Below are 26394 nucleotides of genomic sequence, written 5' to 3' on the forward strand. Positions count from 1 at the left end.
AAGATGAAGAAAAAGTGAGAAAGAGAAGAACAGAGGTACAAAGGGGAAAAATGAGTAAGTACTTCTCAATAATAATTTTAAATGTAAATGAACTAAATGCACCAATCAAAAGGCACAGGATAGAAACCAATAGAGACAAGAGGGAAGGAGGGAGGGGGGTGGGGAAAAGGAAGGGAAGGGGAAAGTCAAGGAACATATAGCAAGGACTCATGGACAAAACCAAAGGGGAAGAGCTGAGGGAGGGAGGGGACAAAGGAAAGTGGTGGGGGGTAGGCAGAGACGAATGTATTTGAAAAAATAAATAAATAAATAAATTTTAAAGAAAAGAAAAGAAAAAATAAAAGTAAATAAATAAAATCTTTTTTAAAAAAAGGCACAGGATTGCTGAATGGATAAGAAAACATGACCTACGTATATAGTGCCAAAAGAAGACACACCTCAGAACAAAGGACATACACAGACTGAAAGTAAAGGATGGAAAAAACATTCCAAGCAAATGGACAGTGGAAGAAAGCAGGAGTAGAAATAGTTATATTATACAAAATAGATTTCAAAACAAAGGCCATAAAAAGAGACACAGAAGGACACTTTATAATACTCAAAGGAAGAATCCATCAAGAACACATAAACATTTTAAACCTGTATGCACCCAACATAGGAGCACTCTAATATATAAGGAAAATTTGGAAGACTTCAAGAAAGGCATAGATGCTGATAGAAAGCAATACACTGATATAAGGGGATTTTAACATGACCTGTCAAGAATGCATAGATCTTCCAAAAAAAATTCAACAAGGATATTGTGGAACTGCATGATGCATTAGATTAAATAGACTTAACTGACATATATAGAACCATTCATCCCAAAGAAGCAAAATACATATTCTTTTCATACACAGCAAATATTTTCAAAGACAGACCACATGATAGGACACAAAACAAGCCTCAAGAAATTCAGGAAATATGAAATCATAACAAGCATTTTCTCAGACCACAGGGCCTTGAAACTGAAAACCTAAGTCAAGAAAAAACCTCAAAAACTTTCAAACTCATGGAGACTGAATAGCACATTATTAAACAATGAATGGGTAAATAATGAGCTCACAGAAAAAATCAAAAAGTTCAGAAACAAATGAAAATGAACACACAACATTCCAAAACCTGTGGGACACAGAAGTCTTGAGAGGAAAATTCATAGCAATACAGGCCTACCTAAAAAAGATAAACCATTTCAAATAAACGACTTAACCCTCCAGCTTCAAGAACTGGAGAAAGAACAACAAACAAAGCCGAGAGCGAGTAGAAGAAAGGAAATAATCAAGATCAGAGCAGAAATGAATGACATAGAGACTAAAAAACAATTCAAAGGATCAACCGATCTAGGAGCTGGTTCTTTGAAAAGACCAAAACAAAATCAACAAGCTTTTAAACAGACTCATCAAAAATAATAATAAAAAGGGAGAGGACCCTAATAAACAAAATCATAAATGGAAGGCGAGAAATAGCAACTGATGCCACAGAAATACAAAGGATTGTAAGAAATTACTATGAACAATTATATGCCAAGAAATTTGAAAACCTAGGCAAAATGGACAACTTCCTAGAAAAATATAACCTTCCAGCACTGAATGAAGAAGCAGTAGAAAGCCAGAACAGCCCAATACCAGCTAGTGAAATTGAAGCAGTGATCAAAAAACTCCTGGCACACAAAAGCCCTGGGCCAGACCCTTTCACAGGAGAATTTTACAAAACATTTAAAGAAGAGCTAATCTCTGTCCTTCTCAGACTATTCAAAAAAATCCAAAATGAGGGTAGGTCCCAGACTCTTTTTATGAGGTCAGCATCATCCTAATCCCAAAACTAGATAAAGACACTACAAAGAAAGAAAACTACAGGCCAATATCGCTGATGAACATAGACGCTAAAATCCTCAACAAAATATTGGCAAACCGCATCCAGCAATACATTAAAAAGATCACTTATCATGTTCAAGTGGGATTCATCCCAGGGATGCAGGGATGGCTCAACATATGCAAATCAATCAATGTAATACATGACATAAACAAAAGAAAAGACAAAAACCACATGATCATCTCAATAGGTGTGGATAAAGGACTTGATAAAGTACAGCACCCATTTTTGATAAAACCAATCAGCAAAATGGGAATAAAGAGGACATACCTCAACATAATAAGGTCCATATATAAAAAACCTACAGCCAACATCATACTAAATGGACACAAACTAAATGCTTTCTCACTAAGATTGGGAACAGGACAATGATGTCTGCACTCACCACTTCCATTCAACATAGTACTGGAAGTCCTAGCCACAGCGGTCAGACAAGAAAAAAGAAATAAAGGCATCCACATTGGAAAGGAGGAAGTAAAACTATCATTGTTTGCACATTACATGATAGTGTACAGAGAAAACACTGTAGACTCCACCAAAAAACTACTCAATCTAATAAGTGAATTTGGCAAAATAGCAGGATACAAAGTCAATATTCAGAAATCAAAGGCATTTTTGTACACTGACAATGAAATAGCAGAAGCAGAAATCAGAAAAAAAATCCTATTTGCTATTACAACAAGAAAAATAAAATACCTAGGAATAAATTTCACCGAGGGAGTAGAAGACCTGTATGCAGAAAACTATACAACACTGAAGAAAGAAATTAAGGAAGACACAAATAAATGGAAAATCATATACCGTGTTCATGGATTGGAAGAATTAACATCATCAAAATGTCCATACTACCCAAAGCAACTTATAGATTCAATGCAATCTCTATTAAAATACCAATGATGTATTTCACGGATGTAAAACAGACATTTCAAGAATTTATGTGGAGAAATAATTGACCCCGAATAGCCACAGCAATTTTGAGAAAGAAAAACAAAGTAGGAGGGATCACAATACCGGACATCAAACTATATTACCAGGTCACTGTAATCAAAACAGTCTGGGACTGGCAGAAGAACAGACCCATAGACCAGTGGAGCAGAATAGAAAACTCAGAAATAAACTCATGTCTCTATGGTCAATTAATATTTGACAAAGGGGGCAGAAGCATAAATCACAGTAAAAATAGCCTCTTCAACAAATGCTGTTGGGAGAACTGGACAGCCACATGCAAAAAATTGAAATTTGATAACCAATTGAAACCATACACAAATATAAACTCAAGATGGATAAAAGACTTAAATGTGTCATGACACCATAAAAGTCCTAGAGGAGAACATAGGCAGGAAACTCTCAATATTCCACACAGCAGTATTTTCACCAGTATGTCCCCTAGAGCAAGGGACATAAAGGAAAGAATAAGCAAGTGGGACCTCATCCAAATAAGAAGCTTCTGCATGGCTAAAGAAAACATCAGCAAAATGAAAAGAGAGCCAACCGTATGAGAAAATATATTTGCCAATGATACATCCGATAGAGGTTTGATCTCCAAAATATATAAACAACTCACATGACTCCACTCCAGGAAGATAAACAATCCAGTTAATAAATGGACAAAGGACCTGAGCAGCCACTTCTCCAAGGAAGAGTTACAGAGGGCCCAGAGACATATGAAAGGATGCTCAGCATCACTAGCCATCAGAGAAATGCAAGTTAAAACCACAATGACATACCACTTTACATAGGTCAGAATGGCCATCATAAACAGGTCAACAAACAACAGGTGCTGGTGAGGCTGTGTATAAAAGGGAACCCTAGTACACTGTTGGTGGGAATACAGAATGGTGTAGCCACTGTGGAAAACAGTTTGGAATTTCCTCAAAAAGCTAAATATGGAACTTCCTTTTGACCCAGAAATTCTGTTGCTGGGATTGTATGCAAAGAATACCAAAACACCAATTCAAAAGAACCTATGCACCTCAATGTTCATGGCAGCACAATTTGCCATAACCAAGTGTTGGAAGCAACCTAAATGCCCATCAGTAAATGAGTGCATCAAAAAACTATGGTACATTTACACAATGGAATACTACACAGCAATAAAAAAGAAAGCTACTACCCTTTGTGAGAGCATGGATGGAACTGGAGAGCCTTATGCTAAGCCAAATAAGCCCGGGGGTCAAAGACAAATAGCATATAATCTCACTTATAAGTGGAAACTAACCAACAAAATAAACAAGCAAAGAAAATATAACCAGCAACTTTGAAAGAAAAAAGAAACCAACAGACAGAAGAGGAAAGGGGTGGTGGGGAAAGGGAAGGGAAGAGTCAAGTCAAAGAACATGTACGAAGGACCCATGGAAAAAGCCAAAATGGGAAAAGATTGAGGGAGGAAGGTGGGGGAGGGGGACAGGGGAAAGTCGTGGTAGGAAAATGGAGACAAATGTATTTGAACAATAAAAATATAAAATGAAAAAAAAACAAGGTAAATAAATAAATACTATATTTTGCTAAGTATATTTATAGGGGGCCAAAGAAAACTGGTGTATATGTAATTTTGAATAATGATATCAAGTGGTAAGGAAGCTATTAATACATATGTTTGGTATTTTTATGTTTAGAAAAATTGTTCTCCAAATTAGAATCAAATATTCTGCTTATCAGGAGAAATTCAATACTGCTTTGCCAAACAAGAAAGAACAGAGATAGATATCTGTTTCCCTACATTTTCCATAGAATCAATGAACTTATCTATCTATTCATCATCATCCTTCTGTTGTCTGCCTATCTATTTATCTATCTATGCAGTTGGGCAAATTGCAATTTAAGTAGATGCCATATGAAAGAAATCAACATGAAATTGTGATAATGCAATAATTTTAAAGAACTAAAATATGATCGTTATTTCAAAGGACTCATAGTTAAGCCATTTCATAGAACAGAAGGATTCATTGAAGTTTTTGGTAAATAGAAAAAAAAGCAGAAATTATGTTAAATATATTAAGATATCAATACCCATGAAAATTATGTTAGAATAATTTCAAGACATCAATTTTCAAAGAATAATTAAAGGGAATGATACCATATATTTTTTTGAGGAAAAGTGAAGAGCCACAGCATCGCAACGATCCCTTCACCATGATGGCTATGCGGTCACCCAGGATGTCAGCTTCATCCATGTAATGGGTGGTCAGTAAGATGGTGCGATCCTGTTTATACTGCAGAAGGACATCCCAGGTGGCCCTCCTTGAGGATGGGTCCATGCCAGCCGTGGGCTCATCAAGTATCACCACCTAAAGACCAGAAGAACAATTCCATGACCATGGTTAAACATTATGTATTAGTGTCACTAGTATATTACCAGTCATGAGGCTTACTTTGTTTTTGCTATTTCAATCACTTGTCCAACTGAGCTAAGGTAATAAGTTTAGACTAAAAGTGAATTAGGAATGCTGGACTGATTGTAAACCTATGACCATTTTATACCCACAAGGTTGATAATGTGAATATATTTGGGATTTGGGAGGGTCCTTTGAGAGTATTAGGTACATATAAGCTCTTAGGTTTGTGTCAGCTGATTTTTTAGACCAGCTTCAGTGGGGATACTTTTTTAGCTTTTATTTTACTTTTACCTTGGAGCCTCCTATAAGTGCTATAATGATGGAGAGTCTGCGCTTCATTCCTCCACTCAATGACTCTGAAAATGCATTTCTCTTTTCTAGCAGGTTAAAAGCAGACAGCATACGGTCAATTTCGATAGGGTAAATCTTTGGAGGGATTCCTTTCATCTGGAAAAAGGAGGCAGATTTTAGATGGTGTTTCCAATTTTATCCTACAAATGTTTGCATCAGCTCTTTTCTTACATAATCTACACAGTGTCTTCTTTCTTTTGCCTCTCTTTAATTCTAAAGAAGAAATTATCAGAAATAAGTGTTTGAACTTTCTAATAATAAGGATATTGATAGTAGGTAATCTCTTAAGTACATGAATAGAGTGGTGGGGGGAATATATCTTTGGCTTACCACACAATAGAAATAAAGGTGTTCTGATACTGTCAAGTAATTAAACAACAAGTCCTGCTGTGGGCACAAGCCCAAGCTTTCCCTAATCTGGACCATTTGCTTTGAGATGTCATATCCATTCACATAGGCCTTTCCACTGGTAGCAGTATAGAGACCTAGGATAAAGGAGAACACGTAACAGATGCTTAGTTTTCCTGAGGGACCATGAAAAAAAACTGTTCATTAGCACCTCAACTTCAAAATATAATTACAGATTGTTCATTAGAATTAGAAATATCTCACCACCTTACACCCATGAAAATGGCTATTATCCAGAAGATAAGAAATAACAGATGCCCACACTGTTGTCCATGTATATGGGTCATTCATACATATTCTTTGTCTAGTCCCTTCCCTTCTTTCCACTACTCTCCCCCCCCCACTCTGATCACTTTCAGGAGTAGGGGTGTGTGGAATGGGCAGAGAAGGGCAAAGGGAGAAAAATTTGGACAACTATAATACAATAACAATAAAAAATGATTTTTATAAAAGAAAACAACCTAACTGTCCATGAATGGATAAAGAAATGTGGTATATGTATACAATGGAATATTATTCAACCATAAAAAAAGAATAAAACTTTGTCATTTGTGACAACATGAATGAACCCATAGGCATTATGCTAAGTGCAACAAGAGAAAGACAAATACCATATTATTTCACTTATATGTGGAATCTAAAATTACATCACAAGTGAACAAACAAAACAAAATAGATAGAAAACAGATTGGGGGTTGCCAAGGGAAAGAGGAATGGGCAAAGTAGGTGAAGATGGTCAAGAAGAACAAGCTTCAAGATATAAAATAATTCATGAAGATGTAATGTACAGAATTGCAACTATCATCAATAATATTGTACTACATATCTTAAAACTGCCAAGAGAGTAAGTCTAAAAAGTTCTCATCACAAGGAAAAAAAATGACACTGTATGGTACAGATGTATACCTTCAAAGCATAATACAACTTATTATGTTGTATACCTGAAACAAGTATAACATTATATGTCAATTTTACCTTAATTTTTAAGTATAGCATGTGGTGATGAATTTCTCTCAAATAAATTTTTTAAAGATTTTATTTATTTACTTTTAGAAAGAGGGTGAGGGAGGGATAGAGGGAGAGAAATATCAATGTGCAGTTGGCTCTTATATGCCCCCTACCAGGGAGCTGGCCCACAACCCAGATATGAACCCTAACTGGGAATCAAACCAGCAACCCTTAGGATCGCAGGCCAGCACTCAATCCACTGAGCCACACCAGCCAGGGATCATCAAATAAATTATTTTAAAAAAGCAATGACAGAATAAAGAGCCCAGAAATACCCCATGTCAGTATAGTCAGTTAATATTGGACAAAGAAGGCAGGAACATAAAATGGAGGAAAAATAGTATCTTCAATAAATGGTGTGGGGAGAGCTGGAAAGATACATGCAAGAAGTGAAACTAGACCACTAACTTACACCATACACAAAAATAAACTCAAGATGGACTAAAGATTTCAGTATAAGTTGTGATATCATAAAGGTTCTAGAGGAGAACATAGGCAGGAAAAATCTCAGATATCCTACACAGCAATATTTTCACCAATACATCGCCTCAGGCAAGATATACAAAGGAAAGAACAAACAAATGGGACTATATCAAACTAAAAAGCTTCTGCATGGCTAAACAAAACATCAGCAAAATGAAAAGGGAGCACACATATGGAAAAATATATTTGCAAACGATACATGGACAAGGGTTTGATCTCCAAAATATATAAAGACCACACATGACTCCGCTTCAGAAAGACAAACAATCCAATTAAAAAGTGGGCAAAGGGCCAGAACAGACACTTCACCAAGGAGGACACACACAGGGCCCATAGACTCATGAAAAGATGCTCAACATTAGTAGCCATCAGAGAAAGGCAAATTATCCTGCTGTTTTGCCAAATTTACATATTAGATTCAGTAGTTTTTTTGCTGGAGTCTATGGGGTTTTCCATGTACATTATCATGTCTCTGCAAACAAGGACAGTTTTACTTCCTCCTTTCAAACTTGGATACCTCTTCTTTTTCTTGTCTGATCGCTGTGGCTAGGACTTCCAATACTATGTAGAATAGAAGCGGTGAGAGCAGACATCCTTGTTTGTTCCCAATCTTAGTGGGGATGCTTTTAATTTTTTGCACTTGAGTATGATATTGACCGCAGGTTTTTCATATATGGCCTTTATTGTGTTGAGGTATGCCTCCTTTACTCCCACTTTGCTGATTGTTTTTATTATAAATGGGTACTGTACCTTATAGAATGTTTTTTCCACATCTATTGAGATGATCATGTGTTTTTGTCTTTCCTTTTGTTTATGTGATGTTTTATGTTTATTGATTTGCAAATATTGAACCATGCTTTGATTTCTGGGATGAATCCTACTTGATCATGGTGGATGATCTCTTTAACGTATTGCTTGATGTTGTTAGCCAAAATTTTGTTGAGGATTTTAGTGTCTATGTTCATCAGTGATATTGATCTGTAGTTTTCTTTCTTGGTTGTATCTTTATTTGATTTTGGGATTGGGATGATGCTGCCCTCACAAAAAGAGTTTGGGAGTCGTCCTTTTTCTTGGATTTTATGGAATAGTCTGAGAAAGATAGGGGTTAACACTTTCCTTAAATATTTTATAAAATTCTCCTATAAAACTGTCCCATCCAGGGCTTTTGTGTGCCTGCAGTATTTTGATTACTGCTTCAATTTCACTAGCTGGTATTGGGCTGTTCTGGCTTTCTACTGCTTCTTCATTCAGTGCTGGAAGGTTATATTTTTCTAGGAAGTTGTCCATTTTGCCTAGGTTTTCAAATTTCTTGGCATATAATTGTTCATAGTAATTTCTTACAATCCTTTGTATTTCTGTGATATCAGTTGCTGTTTCCCCTCTTCCATTTCTGATATTATTTACTTGGGTCCTCTCCCTTGTTTTCTTGATGAGCCTGCTTAAAGTCTTGTCAATTTTATATTTCTTTTCAAAGAACCAGCTCCTGGATTGGCTGATCCTTTGAATTGTTCTAGTCTCTATGTCATTCAGTTCTGCTGTGATCTTGATTATTTCCTTCCTTCTAGTTACTCTGGGCTTTGTTTGCTATTGTTTCTCCAGTTCTTGATGATGTAGGGTTGGGCTGTTTATTCAAAATGTTTCTATATTTTTTAGGTAGTCCTGTATTGCTATGAACTTCCCTCTCAGAACTGCCTTCATTGTTCTGTTAGGTTTTGGACTGTTGTGTGTTGATTTTCATTTGTTTACAATAACTTTTTGATTTCTTCTTTGATCTCAGTACTGACCCATCATTGTTTAATATTATTCTACTCAGCCTCCATGAGTTTGTATGTTTTTTAGTTTTTTCCTTGAGATGGTTTCCAGTTTCAAGCCCTTGTGGTCCTAGAAAATGCTTGTTATGGTTATGGTTTCAATTTTCTTGAATTTGTTAAGGCTTGTCTTGTGTCTTGTCATGTAGTTTATTTTTGAAAATGTTCCATCTGGATTTGTAAAGAATGTGTATTTTGCATCTTTGGATGAAAGGTTGTGTATACACCTGCTAAGTCCATTTGACCTAATGCATCATTTAGTTCCAATATATCCTTGTTGATATTTTGTTTGGAAGATTTATACATTTTTACTGTGGGGTGTTAAAATCCCCTACTAACAGTGTGTTGCTCTCTATATCTTTCTTGAAGTCCTCCAAGATTTTCCTAGTATATTTGGGTGCTCCTCTGTTGGGCACATAGAGGTTTATTATGTTTATGTCTTCTTGATGGGTTCTTCCTTTGAGTATTATAAAGTATCCTTCTGGGTCTCTTAGTATGGCCTTTGTTTTGAAATCTATTTTGTCTGATATAAGTATTGTTACCCCACCTTTTTTCTCCTGTCCATTTGCTTGGAACATTTTTTTCCATTCCTTTACTTTCAGTCTGTGTAGGTCCTTTGTTCTGAGGTGGGTTTCTTGTAGGCAGCATATGTGTGGATCATGTTTTCTCAGCCATTCAGATATCCTATGTCTTTTGAATGGAGTATTTAATCTATTTACATTAAAAGTTATTATTGATAGGTACTTATTCATTTTTTCCCATTTTACCTGTGTTCCTCTTTCTCACTCTTTCTCTTCATCTTCTTAAGACAGTCCCTTTAGCATATCTTGCAATACTGGTTTGGTAGAGGTGTATTCTTTTAGCCTTCTTTTGTCTGGGAAACTCCTATTTCACCTTCTATTTTAATGAGAGCCTGGCCGAGTAGAGCAATCTTTGTTGCAGGCTTTTGCTTTTTTATTACTTGGAATATTTCTTGCCATTTCCTTCTGGCTTGTAGTGTATTTGTTGAGAAGTCAGCTGCTAGCTTTACCGGTGTTCCCTTATATGTTACTACTTGTTTCCCGCTTGCTGACCTCAGGATTCTTTCTTTGTCTTGATATTTGCCATTTTACTGATGATGTGTCTTGGAGTGGGCCTCTTTGGGTTCCTCTTGAATGGGAAATTGTTCTTCCTGGACTTGTGAGACTTTTCTCTCCTCCAATTAAGGAAGTTATCCATCATTGCTTTTTCAAACAGTTTCTCTATCACTTCCTCTTCTCTTCCTTCTGGTATCTCTATTACACAGATAATAATACTTTTCATGCTGTCCTGCATTTACCTGAATGCCTCTTTATTTTTTTAGTCTTTTTTCCTATTCTTGCTCTTTCTTGGAGCTTTTTTCTACTTTGTTCTCCAGCCCACTGATTCAAACCTCTGCTTCATCTAGCCTGCTTTTGATTCCTTCCACTGTGTTCTTCAATTCGGGAGTTGTATTCTTCATTTCTTCTTTCCTCTTATTGATAAGTTCCTCATAGTTTCCCTGTAGTTTTTTTGTAATTCTCTCTGAGCTCACTGAGCTTCCTTAGAACCATTTTTTGAACTCAATATCTGACAGTTTCCTTGTCTCTATTTCATTTAGTTCTTTTTCTGGGGATTCCTCCATTCCTTTTGGTTGAAAGGTGTTTCTTTGTCTCCCCATTATTTGTGAGACTTTTTTTTTTTTGCTTCTGCTTCTTAAATTGATATATCTTGGCATCCTGGCTTTGTGTTGTGAATTCCTATGGTAGGAGACCTGTAAGATTAAGTGGTGCAGTCTCCTTGATCTCCTGAACTCGATACTCTTGGGATGCCTTTTATCCTGTTTATTTGGCTCTCTGGAAGTAATTGGGCTTTGAGTGTTTTTTCATAATTCTTTGGTAGGTCCTTCTCTCCAGCTGTTTGACTGAGGGTCACTCTGCCCACCATGTCTTGTGTGTTTTTGTGCACGTGCAACCATTAGAAAGCCACAAAACCCAGGAAACAACCCATATCTGCAAAAATAACTGCCCCCTGCAATCTTACTATTAACAGCAAATGGGCCAGTGTTAATAAGGCTGTAAAGAGATTAAAAGTATTCTAAGAAAGGAGAGAAATTAACTATTAGTATAAAATCTAATTACTTAATATGCACCCATTTGATGGACCCAAAATGAACATTAAAAGGCTATGTAATAAAGAAAATATCATAAATCATGGATAAAACCTTGGCATAAACCTCTGCTTCCTGCAGAGTCCCCTGATTCTCTGCGGATGAAATAATGAGTCATTACAGACACCAAGTGTCAAGAAAAGGGGAAGGTGATTCTCTCCAGAGGAGAATGCCCTGAGTCCTTGTGCTCAATGGTTTTTATTGAGAAGGTTACACATGGGGAGTAGTCAGCAGGAATGTATAGGTAATTTATTTACATCTGCAGCTTGAGCTTACAGAGAATAGATATTGTTTAAAGATGACAACAGCAGGAACACACCGAATTGCTTCAGGTTAGGGTTGAGCAAAAATTATGACACCAGGTGGGTTCTGAGTCAGGGTCCAGGAGTTTTTAAATTTCTTTCCCAGCTTTGAGCTGGTTATTTGGTATATGATTAACAGAGTTCAAATGAGAAACAAAGCATGCTTCAAGGAGTGTAATTTACTGCCTAATCTGATTGTCCTTGGGGGCCCTTGGAGTCATTATTGGGTCTTGCATGCCTCCAGAATTACTGGCATTCCAGCCAAGACTTATGTGTCCTTTTCCAGGCCCCAGCGTGTATGGGGCTACAGTTCCCAATGCCACTCAAAGCGGTCCCCTACAAAGACCACAGTGGCATTCATCTCGGTAGCCTTTAGTATTTACTGCTGTTTTTTCTTTCTGGATCTGCCTCTGGTGATATCAGATGTTGACCCAGTCTGACCTTAGGAAGTCTGTTTGAGACTGCCAGGAATCTACTCTCTGTGACTGTCTCCTCGAGTTGTTAATCTAGTCACTCTGCACTCAGCAGTCAGGCTTAGGCATTGCAGAGCAAGGCAGAACCCCTCCCGGGTACAGGGCTATTGTGTCCTCTCACATTGATGCCACTCAGGGGAGTGGTCTGCCTGGGACAAATTGCTGTATGGAGGATGACTCAGCACCAGGATCCCGCCAGCTACTCTCTCAGTCCTCTCCACAAAGCCTCCATCTCCAGTCTCTCCTCAAGTGTCTCTAGTCCACTCTGCATCCCCTTTATCCAGGGATCCACTATTTGTGGCTGCCACTCTGTACTCAGCAGTCAGGCTTAAGCACCACAGGGCCAGGGTAGAGTCCCTCCTTAGGGCAGGGATATTGTGTACTCTCTCACTGCTGATGCTCAGGGGAGTGGTCTGCCTGAGCAAGATGGCTGCTGCCATGTCGGGGAGGAGTCAGCACCAGGATCCTGCTGGCTACTCATTCAGTTCTCTCCCCCAAAGCCTCTGTCCCCAGTCTCTCTCCTCAGGCATCTCCAGCCCACTCTGCCTCCACTTTTGCCAGAACCCAGGGTAAATGGCTGCAAATAAAAATTCATGCGTTGGTCCATTTCCTTACTTTATGACAAGATTAGTCTCCTCCACCTTCTTAGTGCTGTTATTTTCAAATACATTACTTTTCTAGATGTTGCAGGACCAAAATGACAGTTAGATATTATACAAATGTATTTAAAATTAGTTAAGAAAAAAAGTACTATTTATTCATGCTGTCTCTTATAATTACATAATTATCTTTACTGATGCTCTTTGGTTTGTGTGTGTGTGTATTCAAATATCCATATGGGCTTATTTGCTTTAATTATAAAGAACTTCTTGTTTCAAGTCTATGAGCAATAAATTTACTCAGGTTTTGTTTATCTGGAAATGTGTTATTTCATGCTAATTTCTGAGAGAGGAGACACTCTGAATTGGCATTTTTTATTTTCAGCACTTTTTATGTATTATCCACTGTTCCTTGACTTCCATTGTTTATTATGAGGAGTTAGTTCTTAATTTTTGGGGGTACCATTGTATGGGACAAATCATTTGTGTCTCCTGCTTCCAAGATTTCCTCTTTGTCAGAATTTTTATTATGAAGTGTCTGGGTATGGATCTCTATACATATATCCTACTTGGAGCTTGCTTAGTGTTTGGATATGTAGATTAATATTTTCAGCAAATTTGGGAAGTTTCAACCATTATTTCTTAGAGTACCTTTTCTCCTTTCTCCTCTTTCTCCTCTCTGTCATTCTTATTACAACATAAATGGATATGCAACATAAATTCATATATGTTGGTGCATTTAAAGGTATCCCAAATTTCTCTGAGACACTGTTAATAATTATTTTTTTACATGTATAAATTTGTTTAAATTGTATTTTTCAATTACACTTGACATTCAATATTATTTTGCATTAGTTTCAGGAATACAGCATAATAGTTAAACAATCATATACTTTGCATAGTGTTCCCCTTGATATTTCAAGTACCTGTCTGGCACCATATATCATTAATACAATGTTATTGACTATGTTTCCTATGTGGTACCTTACAGTCCCATGACCTTTTTGTAATTACTAATATAGACATCTCAAACCCTTGACCTTTTTGATCCAGTTCCCCAAACTCCATTCCCTCTGGCAACCATCAATATCTGTGAGTCTGTTTCTGTTTTGTTTGTTGATGCTGTTCTTTAGCTTGCACATGTAAGGGGAAAAATATGCTATTTTTCTTTCTCTGACTGACTTATTCCACTTAGCATAATACCCTTTAGGTCCACCCTTGCAGTCACAAAGGGTAAGATTTATTAATTTTTTTTTACTGCCAAATAGTATTTCATTGTGTAAATGTATAACTACTTTTTCTATTCATTCACTTATTGATGGACATTTAGGTTGCTTCCATAGCTTGAAAATTGTGAATAATGATATAACAAAGATAGGGGTGCATATATCCACTCATGTTTAGTGTTTCTTACAATCACACATATTCCCAGAAGTGGAATCACAGGGTCAGAAAGCATTTCCATTTTTAATTTTTTGAGGTAATTCTATGCTGTTCTCCAGAGTGGCTATACCAATCTGCATTATTACAAACAGTGCATAAGGTTTCCCTTTTCTCCACATTTCACCAGCACTTGTTCTGTGTTGATTTACTGATGGTGGCCATTCTGGCAGGTATGAAGTAATATCTTATTGTGGTTTTAATTTGTATCTCTCTGATAATTAGTGACATTGAGCACCTTTTCATATGTTTATTTGTTGTCTCTATGTCCTCTTTGGGTAAGTGTCTATTATGTCTTTTGTTGATTTATTTAATTGGATTGTTTGGGGTATTTTTAGCATTGAGTTGTTTGAGTTCTCTATAAATTTTGAATACTAACCCCTCATCCCATTTAGTAGGTTGTCCTTTTTTTGTTGATAATTTTCCTTGTTGTGCAAATACTTTTTACTTTCATGTAGTCCCATTTGTTTATTTTTCCTTTTGTTTCCCTTGCCTGGTGAGACACATTAGAAAAAAAAATTACTAAGAAAAATGTCTGAGATTTTACAACTAATGTTTTCTTCTAGAAATTTTATGGGCATGAGTCTTACATTAAAGTCCTTAATCTATTTTGATTTTTTTCTTATATATGGTATAAGCTGGTGGTCTAGTTTCACTTTTTGACAAGTATCTGTCCAATTTTCTCAACACTATTTATTGAATAGATTGTCTTTACCCCATGGTATGTTCTTGCCTCCTTTGTCAAATATTAATTGGCAATATAGACATGGGTTCATTTTCTTTACTCTCTAGTCTGTTCCATTGAGCTACATGTCTGCTTTTATGCCAGTACCATGCTGTTTTGATTACTATATCTTTGTAGTATAGCTTGATATGAGATAGCATGATTCCTCCAACTTTGTTCTTCTTTCTTAAGATTTCCATGGCTGTTCAGGATCTTTTGTGGTTCCATATAAATTTTTTAAATATTAGTACTAGTTCTGTGAGATATGCTGTTGGTATTTTGATAGACATTGAGTTGAATCTATATACAAATTTGGGTATTATGATGTTACTTCTTCCTATCCATAAGCACTGTATAAGCTCTCAGTTATTTGTATTTTCTTCCATTTCTTTATTCAGCATCATTATATTCCAGGTACAGGTCTTTTTCATCCTTACTTAAATTTATTTTTTTTAGGTATTTTATTTTTTGATACAATTGTTTTCCTGTTTGATAGTTCATTACTGATGTATAAAATACAATTTCTGAATATTTATTTTGTATCCTGCTATTTTACTGAATTCATTTATCAGTTATAATAGTTTTCTTGTGAAATATTTAGGGTTCTCTATATACAGTATCTAGTCATCAAATAATGTTTATTTCTTCCTTTCCAACTTAGATGACTTTTATTCTTCTCATCTGATTACTGTGATTAAAACATCCAGTGCTATGTTGAATAAAAGTGGCAAAATCAAATATCCTTGTCTTGTTCCTGTTTTTTAAGGTAAATACTTTTTGTTTTTCCTCACTGAGTATAATGTTAGCTGTAGGTATTCATACTTGGGCTTTATTATGTTGAGATATATTCCACCTAGTTCCACTTTGCTCATAGTTTATAGCATAAATGGTTGCAGAATTTTGTCAGCATTTTCTGCATTTGCTGATATGATACTGTGATTTTTATCTTTCATTTTGTTTCTATAGTATAATACATTAATTAAAAGTTTATGTTGTCCTAATATCATATCCTATAAATAAATGCCACTTGATTATGGTGTATGGTTTTTTTCAATGTATTGCTGAATTTGGTTTGCTAACATTTTGATAGTTTCTGCATCTATGTTCATCATGGATATTGGCCTATAATAGTCTTTCTTTGTAGTATAATATTCTACAATGTATAATATCCTTTCTTTCTTATTTATCTGGCTTTGGAATTAGGATAATACTGGCCTCATAAAATGAGCCTCGGAGTCATCCCTTTTCTTGAATTTTTTGAAATAGTTGGAGAAGGATAGGTGTTAGTTCTTTAAATGTTTGGTAAAATTTGCCTGTGAGGCCATCTGGTTTAGGACTTTTGTTTGTTGCAAGTGTTTTTTTTTTTTAAATTAGCACTTCATTTTCATTTGTTGTAATCAGGTTGTTAAGATTTTTTAATTCAGACTGTTCCTTCTTGATTCAGTTTTGGGAGATTATATGTTTCCAGGAATTTATCTATTTCTTCCAGATTATTGGATTTGTTGGCATATAGCTGTTTTTACTATTTTCTTATAGTATTTTGTATTTTTGTGGTGTCAGTTGTTACTTCTCCTCCTTCATTTCTGATTTTATTTTTTTGGGGGTTGTCTCTTTTTTTTCTTGGTGAGTCTGGTTAAAGATTTTCAACCTCATTGATCTGTTCAAGAATCATCTCTTGGTTTCACTGATGTTTTCTATTATTTTTAGACTTTATTTCATTTATTTCAACTCTGATCTTTATTATTTATTTTATTATATTCACTTTGGGCTTTGTTGTTTTTCTCTAGTTTCTTTAGGTGTTAGGTAAGGTTGTTTATCCTTGTTTCTTAAAGTAGGCCTGTAATACTATGAATTGCCTTCTTAAAATTGCTTTCTTAGATTTGGGCTTGTTTAGTTTTCATTTTCATTTGTCTCAAGGTATCGCTTCATTTTTTTTCCTTTGACCTCACTGTTAACCTATTCATTGTTTAGTATCATGTTATTTAACCTCCATGTGTTTGTTTGTTTTTCAGTTTTTTTCTTTTAATTGATTTATGGTTTCATATCATTGGGTCAGAGAAAAATGCTTAAAATGATTTCATCCTTAAATTTATTGAGACTTGTTTTTTGTCCTAACATGTAGTCTGTCCTGAAGATATTTCCACGTGCACTTGAAAAGAATGTATATTCTCCTGCTTTGGGGTGAAATGCTCTGAAGATATCAATTAAATCCATCTTATCTAGCGTGTCATTTAAGATTACTGTTTCCTTGTTGGTTTTCTGTCTGCAGTATCTATCCACTGATGTCAATGGGGTGTTAAAATCCCCAACTGTATTATTGTTTTTCTCTTCCTTATGTCCATCAAGATTTGCTTTAAATGTTTAAGTGCTCCTGTTTTGGGTGCACAAATGTGTACAAAGATGTTATATTCTCTTGTGGGGTTGATCCTTTGTTTTAAAGCCTATTTTGCCTGATATAGGTATTGCTACCCCAGCTTTTTAAAAATTTCCATTTACATGAAATGTTTTTCCATACATTTACTTTCAGTATGAGTCTTTCATTCTGAGGTGAGTCTCTTGTAGATAGTGTATATTCAGTATATTCAGTTCTTGTTTTCTCATCCATTTAGCTTCTGGATGCATTGATTAGAATATTTAACCCAGTTCCATTTAAAATAATTATTGGTAGAAACATATTTATTGCTATATTTTTCTTTATAACTATGTTCCTTTTTTTCTTTTTTCTTCTTAAAGAAGTCTCTTTAACACTATTTTTCAATACTTATTTTCAATACTGATTTTTCAATATGATTTGGTAGTAATGAACTCCTTTAGTTTTCTGTTTTTGTTTTTTATTTTGTCTGAGAGGTTTTTTATTTCTCCACCAATTTTATTTTATGTTTCTGTTGAAACATTTTTTTAATTGTCATTCAAGTATAGTTGTCTCCAATTTCTCCCCACCACTCCCACCCACTCTGCCCCTCCTGACCTCCCACCCTTGATCCTACCTGCTTTGGCTTTGTCCACATGTTCTTTATACATGTTCTTTGATGACCCTTCCCCTATTTTCCTCCATTATCCTTCTCCCCGCTCCCCTCTGGTTACTGTCAGTTTGTTCTTTATTTCAATGTCTTTGGTTATATTTTGCTTGCTTATTTGTTTTATTGATTAGGTTCCACTTATAGGTGAGATCATATAACAATTGTCTTTCACCACCTGGTTTACTGAGCTTTGCATGTTCTCCGTCAATTTCAAATGATAGCTTTGCATTCTAGATTAGTCTTGGTTTGAAGTCCTTGCTTTCCTTCACTTTGAATATGTCATGCTAATCCCTTCTGGACTGAAATGTTTCTGAAACCAGCTGATGGTCTTATTTTTTAAGTGACTTAGATTTAATCATCAGAAGCAAAATAAATGGAAAGCTTACAATAGAGAAGAGTTACATGTCAGCCAGTGCCTTTTGCAAACTGAGTTGGGACAGAAAGGGACTGGAGCTGCCCCTCAATTTGATCCTTTCCAAACAAAGACATTCACAGTGTCCCTGGCAGTCTGGCTCATCAAAGGGGAAGACTGGTGGCTCTGTGTGTTGAGGTCACATTGCCCACCACTTACTCCTGGCCAGCATCAGGAGCCCCACCTTGCCAGCCCTGGTCATCACCTTCTTTTTGTGGCCTGAGATGATACCATCAATCTGCAATAACAGAACTGCTGTCTCCACTGCTGTCTTGTGTGTTTGCAGTTTCACAGCCAATGGCTCCCAGATGCCCAGCTCTTTCACATCCACCAAAGTACCTATCTCACCATTTATACCCCAGGTATGGCAGTTCTCCTGTGTATGCTTAGCCCGAAGGGAGGTAAGTAGAAAAATGGTGCTAGCTCTACAGTTCTGGATAAGATTACAAGAGAGGCCGCTAGGGTCTGGACAACAGCCCTATATGGCCATTACTCCACACCAGCCGTAGCCTTGAAATCAGCTGATGGTTATATGTGAGCTCCCGTGTAGGTAACTCTCTTTCTTTTGCTGCTTTTAAGACTCTCTCTTTGTCTTTAACTGCTGCCATTTTTATTATAGTGTACCTTGGTGTGGGCCTCTTTGGATTCATCTTATTTGGAACTCTGTGATTCCTTGACTTATGTGTTTTTTCCTTTACCAGGTTAGGAAAGCTTTCAGTCATACTTTCTTCAAAGAAGTTCTCAATTTCTTGCTTTCTCCTCCTTCTGGTGCCCCTATTATGTGCATATTGTTATGCTTCATGTTATACCAGAGTCCCTTAAACTATCCCCCTTTTCAAAAATTCCTTTCTTTTATGGTGCTCTGATTGGGAGTTTCCTGCTACCTTTCTTTCTAAATCACTAATTTATTCTCTGCTTCATCTAATCGATTGTTGATTCCCTCTTGGGTATTCTTTACTTCAGATATTGCATTCTTTATGTCTGGTACTTTTTTTATGGCTTCTATGTCCTTTTTATGCTTGCTTTGTTTTTGGTGAAGTTCTCACTAAGTTCCTCAAGGATTCTTTTTTTTATTTATTTTTTTGTTTTTTATTTTTTTTCTTATCAAAATTTAATTCTTTCTTTGAATATATATTTTATTGATTATACTATTACAGTTGTCCCATTTTTTTCCTCCCCCTTATTCCCCACCACCCTGCACCGCCCCTTCCCCCTGAATTCCCGCACTTAGTTCATGTCCATGGATCATGCAAATAAGTTCTTTGGCTTCTCCATTTCCTATACTATTCTTAACCTTTCCCTGGCTATTTTATTTATTTATTTTTTATTTATTTTTTCTTTCTTTCTTTCTTTATTTTTAAATACATTTGTCTCTGCCTCCCCCCCCACCACTTTCCCTTGCCCCCTCCTTCCTTCTCTCCCTCAGCTCTTCCCCTTTGGTTTTGTCCTTGAGTTCTTGCTATATGTTCCTTGACTTTCCCCTTCCCTTCCCTCTCCCTGCCAGCCCCTCCCTCCTTCCCTCTTGTCTCTGTTGATTTCTTTAAGGATTCTTTTCTAAAAAAATTTAATTTAATTTAATTTTTTTATGGTTCAAATACATTTGTCTCTACCTTTCTGTCACCACTTTCCCCTGCCCCCCTATCCCACCCTCAATCCTTTCCCACTTGGGCTTTGTCCATAGGTCCTTCATACATGTTCCTTGACTTTCCCCTTCCCATCTCTTTCACCACCCCTCCTTCCCACATGATTCTGTTGGTTTCTTTTTTATTTCAGTGTTGCTGGTTATATTTTCATTGCTTGTTTGTTTTGTTGGTTAGGTTCCACTTATAGGTGAGATTATATGGTTTTTGTCTTTTGCCCCCTGGCTTATTTCACTTAGCATAATGCTCTCCAGTTCCATCCATGTTGTCATGAAGGGTAGTAGCTCTTTTTTTTTCTGCTGCATGGTATTCCATTGTGTAAATGTACCATAGTTTTTTGATCCACTCATTTACTGATGGGCACTTAGTTTGCTTCCAACACTTGGCTATTGTAAATTGTGCTGTTATGCACATTGGGGTGCCTAGGTTCTTTTGAATTGGTGTTTTGATATTCTTAGGGCATAATCCCAGAAGTGAAATCACTAAGCCAAAAGGCAATTCCATTTTTAGCTTTTTGAGGAAATTCCAAACTCTTTCCACAGTGGCTACACTAGTCTACATTCCCACCAACAATGTGCTAGGGTTCCCTTTTCTCCACAGCTTCGCCAGCACCTCTGTTTTGCTGATCTGTTTATGATGGCCATTCTCACCTATGTGAAGTGGTATCTCATTGTGGTTTTAATTTGCATTTCTCTAATGGCTACTGATGCTGAGCATCCTTTCATATGTCTCTGGGCCCTGTGTATATCCTCCTTGGAGAAGTGTCTGTTCAGGTCCTTTGCCCATTTTTTAATAGGATTGTTTGTCTTCTTGGAGTGGAGGTCTGTGAGTCTTTATATATTTTGGAGATCAAACCCCTATCTGATGTATGGGAAATATATTTCCCCATACGGTTGGCTCTGTTTTCATTTTGCTGATGTTTTCTTTAGCCATGCATAAGCTCCTTATTTTGATGAGGTCCCGCTTGTTTATTCTTTCTTTTATGTCCCTTGCTTTAGGGGACATATCGGTGAAAATGTTGCTGCATGGGATATCTGAGAGCTTCCTGCCTATGTTCTCCTCCAGGACTTTTATGGTGTTGCAACTTATATTTAAGTCTTTTATCCATCTTGAGTTTATTTTTGTGTATGGTGTCAGTTGGTTATCAAATTTCAATTTTTTGCATGTGGCTGTCCAGCTCTCCCAACAGCACTTGTTGAAGAGGCTATTTTTACTGAGATTTCTGCCCCATTTGTCAAATATTAATTGACCAGAGAGACATGGGTTTATTTCTGGGATTTCTATTCTGTTCCACTCATCTATGTGTCTGTTTTTGTGCCAGTACCAGATTGTTTTGATTACAGTGGCCTGGTAATATAGTTTGATGTCTGGTATTGTGATCCATCCTACTTTATTCTTCTTTCTCAAAATTGCGGCACTATTCCTCCTTTCCCGTCTTTTGGGAGGTATTTCTTTTCCTTCCCATTATTTGTGAGACTCTTCTTTTCTGCTTCTGCTTCTTAAATTGATCTGTCTCGATTTCCTGACCTTGTGGTGTGAACTTCTACAGTAGTAGGAGGGTCTTTTTTTTTCTTTTATTTCTGGATCTGCTTATGATGATGTCAGTTGTTGACCCTGTCTGACCTTAGGCAGTCTGTCTGAGACTTCCAGGAATATACTGTCTCTGTCTGTCTCCTGCGATTGTGAATCTAGTCACTCTGCCCTCAGCTGTCAGGCTTAGGCACCACAGGGTGGGGCAGTACCCCCTGATTGTGGGGTTATTGTGTCCTTACAGGCTGCTGCCATTCAGGGGAGTGGTCTGCCTAAGCAAGATGGAGACTGTGGAATGCGGAAGAAGACAACACCAGGAATCCCCCGGCTACACCCTCAGTTCTCTCCCCAGTGCCTCTGACTCCAGTCTCTCCTCAAGCATCTCTAGGCAGCTCTGTGTCCCCTTTAGCCAGGGATCTAATATCTCTGCCTGCCATTCTGCACTCAGGACCCAGGCTTGCGTGCAACTCCTGGCTGGGGTGGAGCATCCTGAGAGCAGAGTTATTGTTTCCTTCCCACTGTTGCCTCTCTGGGGCATGGCCTTCCTGAGCAAGATGGAGACTGCAGAATGGGGAAGGAGTCAACACTGGGAACCCCCCGGCTACTCCTTTGGTTCTCTCCCCAACGCCTTCATCTCCAGTCTCTCCTCATGGGTCTCTAGGCAGTTCTGTGTCCTGTATAGCCAAGGATCTACTATCTCTGTCAGCAGCTCTGCACTCAGCACCCAGGCCTCTGTGCAACTCCTGGATGGAGCAGAGTGTCCTGAGGGGAGAGCTATTGTTTCCTTTATGCCTGAGCAAGATAGAAGCTGCAGAGTGGAAGGCGAGTCTTCACTGGGGCCCCACTGGCCACTGTCTCAGTTCTCTCCCCAAAGTTTTCCTCATCAATCTTTCCTCAGGCTCCAGCCCACTCTGCTCTTGCATTTGCCCAGAGACCAAGGAAAGTGGCTGCCACTACAAATGTTTGCATTGGCCCTAAATGTCTCTTTGCATCTCCAGCTGCCTATTTCTGGCAGAGAGCACCACTACGCTTTTTGCAGCTGTCTTTTGTCTGTGTGCTTTTTTGGGTTCTGATGTTGTAGGCTAGAGATCCCCACTTATGATTCAGACCTTGTTCTTCTTAGGGGGGGTCCAACTGGCTATTTTAATATCCCTCTGTTGCTGGTGCCTGTGGGTGCCCAGCCCACCCTCTCGAGCCTCCACCGCATTTCTCACCATTTAGGTGGTATGAAAGCCAATTCCACTGTCTGTCCAAGGCTCCAAGCCTCCTCTTTTGCTATCATTCCACTGTTTTCCAGGTGATTTCCCAACAATTTAGTTGCAATTCCAGTATGATTCTGGGAGGAGGTCAGTATGACTTCCACTCACTCCTCCACCATGTTCCTTCATTATTTTGAAATTTGTATCTGGTTGATTTCTTGCCTCTATTTTCTTTCTTTCTTTTCTGGGGACTTTTTATTCTCTTTCATTTGGAGCTTTTTTTTTTTTTTGCCTTCCTACTTTGGCTGTCTGTCTCTATTTGTTTCTATATATTACGTAGATCTTCTATGTTTTCCAGTCTTGGTATGGTGGCCTTACGTAGCAAGTGTCTTGTGAGGCTCAGTGGTGCAGTCTCACTGATCAACTGAGCTAGGTGCTCCAGGAATGGTCCCTTGTGTGGGTTTTGTGAGGCCTCCTTGTTGTATTTGAGTTTTGATTGTTTTGGTCCTTCTGAAGAGTGGGGATGACCCTTGGGTTTAGACTGTGAGGATTATCTCTGACCATAGTGCATGAACTGCCATACCAGGAATGACTGCACAAAGCAGAATTTGCCATAGCAGGGATGGTGCCTGCTGAGATCTTTTGGGTGTGCTGTTGTGGAGATACTTGGGTCATGCTCTATGTGGTCTGAAGCTTGCCACCAGGTGTATTGGTTCTGGGACTTCTTGGCTATGACTCTGACATAGTTCAATGTCAGGTGCTGCCTGTAATTGGCCCACAGCTATCATTTGGGTACTATTATAGTGACCCACAGTTTTTGGCTGCCTCTGCAGTGTGTGGGTGTGCAAGTGAGAGGCCAAGCTGTGTACCAAGACTGGCGTCCAGCAGCACCAATCCCAGGGGCATGTCAGCAAAAGACCCAAGGCAGCCTAACATCTACTTCTGCCTGCTGATTGCCTGTTATGATCAGTTACTGAAATGGCTTCTGGTAGTATATTAGTTGCATGAGGCACATTTTCAGTGAGTCACCAGGTAGGGGTGAGTTGTGGTCACTAGACTGATACATATTTAAACTTGAAGTCACTACTAGGTCTGAGGTCACTCAGCAAAAGCCCCAGATATACTGAAGCCACCCACTACCTGCTGAATGCATATGGACCTTTGTCATGAGGTAGGGTCTCAGGGAGTCATCAAGGTGAGGCTAGCAGAGTTCATCAGGATCAAACAGACCAAGATTTGCCCATGTAAAGGGAGGGCTCTGAACAGGAATTGTGGTGCTGGTAGGGCATGCAACAGACAAATGGCTTCTGTTCTAGAGCCACACAACTGAGTCTCCCACAATTCTGCTCAGATATCCTCGAGAGCCTTCCATGAAAGTCTGCATCATGGGGACATGCTGGCAGTGGCAAGGCTGGAGATAGCCAGCTGACTTCTCTGCAGGGCATAAGCTCAGCAGGGCAGGGCCACTGGGAATCAGGAGGATAAGGCTAGTAGATTTTGTGTGTGTGGGCAGTGCTGGTCATGTGTACATGGGGGAGGGTGAATGGCCCTTGCCCCAGAGCCACACAATGCAGTCTCCGACACCGCCCCCCGAGTATGTCCAGATCTCCTCAAAAGCCCTACAAAAAAAGTCTACACTACAGGACCTCAGATATACAGAATGGGGCAGCAGGGAGCAGACAGACTATTGCATTCCTCCAGGCTGATGCTGTATGGAGGGAGATGTTTGACCCAGGAAAGATGGCATCTGTGGGCAGTGTAGGAGAGGGACTCAGAACAGGGACCCTGATGGCTGTCCCTCCAGCTCTCTCCCTGAAGCCTCACAACACAGCCTCTCCTTGCATCACTCTAGTCTGCTCTGAACCGTGCTCTCTCCAGTAGAGCCTGGGATGAGTGGCTGCAAATAAGATTTTGTGCATTGGACCTTTTAGAGGGTGCTTGTGTTTTGAACAGACTCCTCTCTCTCCATGAAAGACAAAATTATTGCTGGTTTTCCCAGCCAGGTTTTATGTGGGATCCTCCTGCCACCGCTGGTTCTCTATTCTGAAAAGCCCAATGCAAAGTTATACTCCTCATGGGGGACCTTTGCCACTGAGGTATTCCTCCTGATTCCCAATGGCCACACATGGGTTCGGGGCTAGCCCTCTTTGCCTCTCTGCCCTTCCTCCCATTCTTAAAGTGGTTTCTTCCCTAAATCCTTGGTTGTAAGACTTCTGTTCAGCTAATATTCAGCTAGTTGTTCAAGTTGATTGTTCTATAATTTAGTTGGAATTCCATTTTGGTCCAGGGAGGAAGTGAGTATAACTTCTACCTACTCCACTGCCATCTTGTTAATTTTTCTTAATTCTTTTTTCCCTGCTATTCAGACTGTATAATCTCTGTCAACCTAGCTTAAATTTTACTAATTCTCCCTTCTGACAAGCCTAATCTACTGCTGAGATTCTTTAATCAATTTTTCACCATGTACTTATTGTACTTCTGAACTACAAAATTCCCACTTGATTTTTAAACATTTTTATTTTTCTATTAATATTTCATACTTAATGAGATTTTTTTCATACTTTTCATTATTTCTTTAAACATTGTTTCCATTAGTTCTTTGAACATGTTTACAATGGCCACTTTGATGTCTTTGCAAAATCTGACACTTGGTATCTCTCATATGAAATTATTTACAACTTTAAAAGATAGAGTATTACTAAATAACTTTACATATCACTGAAATAACTGAACTGTTAATGTCAAGAGGGTTCACAAAAGTCTTGTAAACTTAATCTACAATGCCTATGTGAGGACACCCTCTGAACAGAACTTAATACATACCTGAGAGAATAGATAGAATAGTGGATTTTCCTGCCCCATTATGTCCTAGAAGAACAGTTATCTGACCCTCATATAAATTCAAGGACAAGTCTTTTACAGCCACCTTGGTAGTATTCTGCACTTGGAATTCCTGTGAGAAAAAAAAACCCAAGATACTAATTTTATTTATACCTATCACTTAGGAAAACAAGCATTCATATGAACTATCTGTAGAAGAAACAATCCCATATAATCTGATGAGGGAAAAAAATGCAAGAAAGACAAAACTATGAAAGGAAAAGATATTTGAGGGCATAAAGAAAGTTTTAGAATTTCACAGTAAATCTATAAATATCCCCTGAGCAATATCATCCATTCTTGTTTTGTTTCTATTACCATCTTGAGGTTGACAATGCCACAATCTTTTTCAGTTAATGCCTTTGCCCTCATTTGAAGAACTGCCTATTGAAAACTACATACCTAGGCATGTCAAATTTCTTATGTGTAGACTATCAATGCTTCTGCTGAGATGCAAAAATATGGAAAGCACATCATTAGCACTTTCGCAAACAAGTACCTAGTAATCTACAAAATCATAATTTTTCTTGAACCCATCAGAGTGGTAAGTTTTCCAGGCAAATAACTAGGTTTAATTTTAAGAAAACATAGATGCCTTCAAGTAGAGGTGGTATATAAATATTTGTTTAGCTGAAGCAGCAACAGGCACTATAAAAACTATTGAGAAAATTTTGGTTAAGTTTTTAATGAAAATGAAGCAAAAA

The 26394-nt window shown here is 37.8% G+C and overlaps 1 protein-coding gene across 1 annotated transcript in view; it reads right to left on the reverse strand.

The window, feature by feature from the left end:
- Positions 1 to 26394, reverse strand: part of LOC129076783 (phospholipid-transporting ATPase ABCA3-like) — a 242139-nt gene that overhangs the window by 129088 nt on the left and 86657 nt on the right. Inside the window, exons 11-14 of the mRNA XM_054580937.1 lie at positions 25634 to 25763; positions 5928 to 6082; positions 5538 to 5693; positions 4988 to 5198 (exon numbers count right to left, since the gene is read on the reverse strand). Of these exons, the coding sequence (XP_054436912.1) occupies positions 4988 to 5198; positions 5538 to 5693; positions 5928 to 6082; positions 25634 to 25763 (652 nt within the window). The remainder of the gene's footprint in view (positions 1 to 4987; positions 5199 to 5537; positions 5694 to 5927; positions 6083 to 25633; positions 25764 to 26394) is intronic.

The sequence above is a fragment of the Pteronotus mesoamericanus genome, unplaced genomic scaffold (assembly GCF_021234165.1).
Source record: "Pteronotus mesoamericanus isolate MK-2021 breed Mesoamerican mustached bat unplaced genomic scaffold, CSHL_Meso_final contig_64, whole genome shotgun sequence".
Classification (NCBI taxonomy): domain Eukaryota; kingdom Metazoa; phylum Chordata; class Mammalia; order Chiroptera; family Mormoopidae; genus Pteronotus; species Pteronotus mesoamericanus.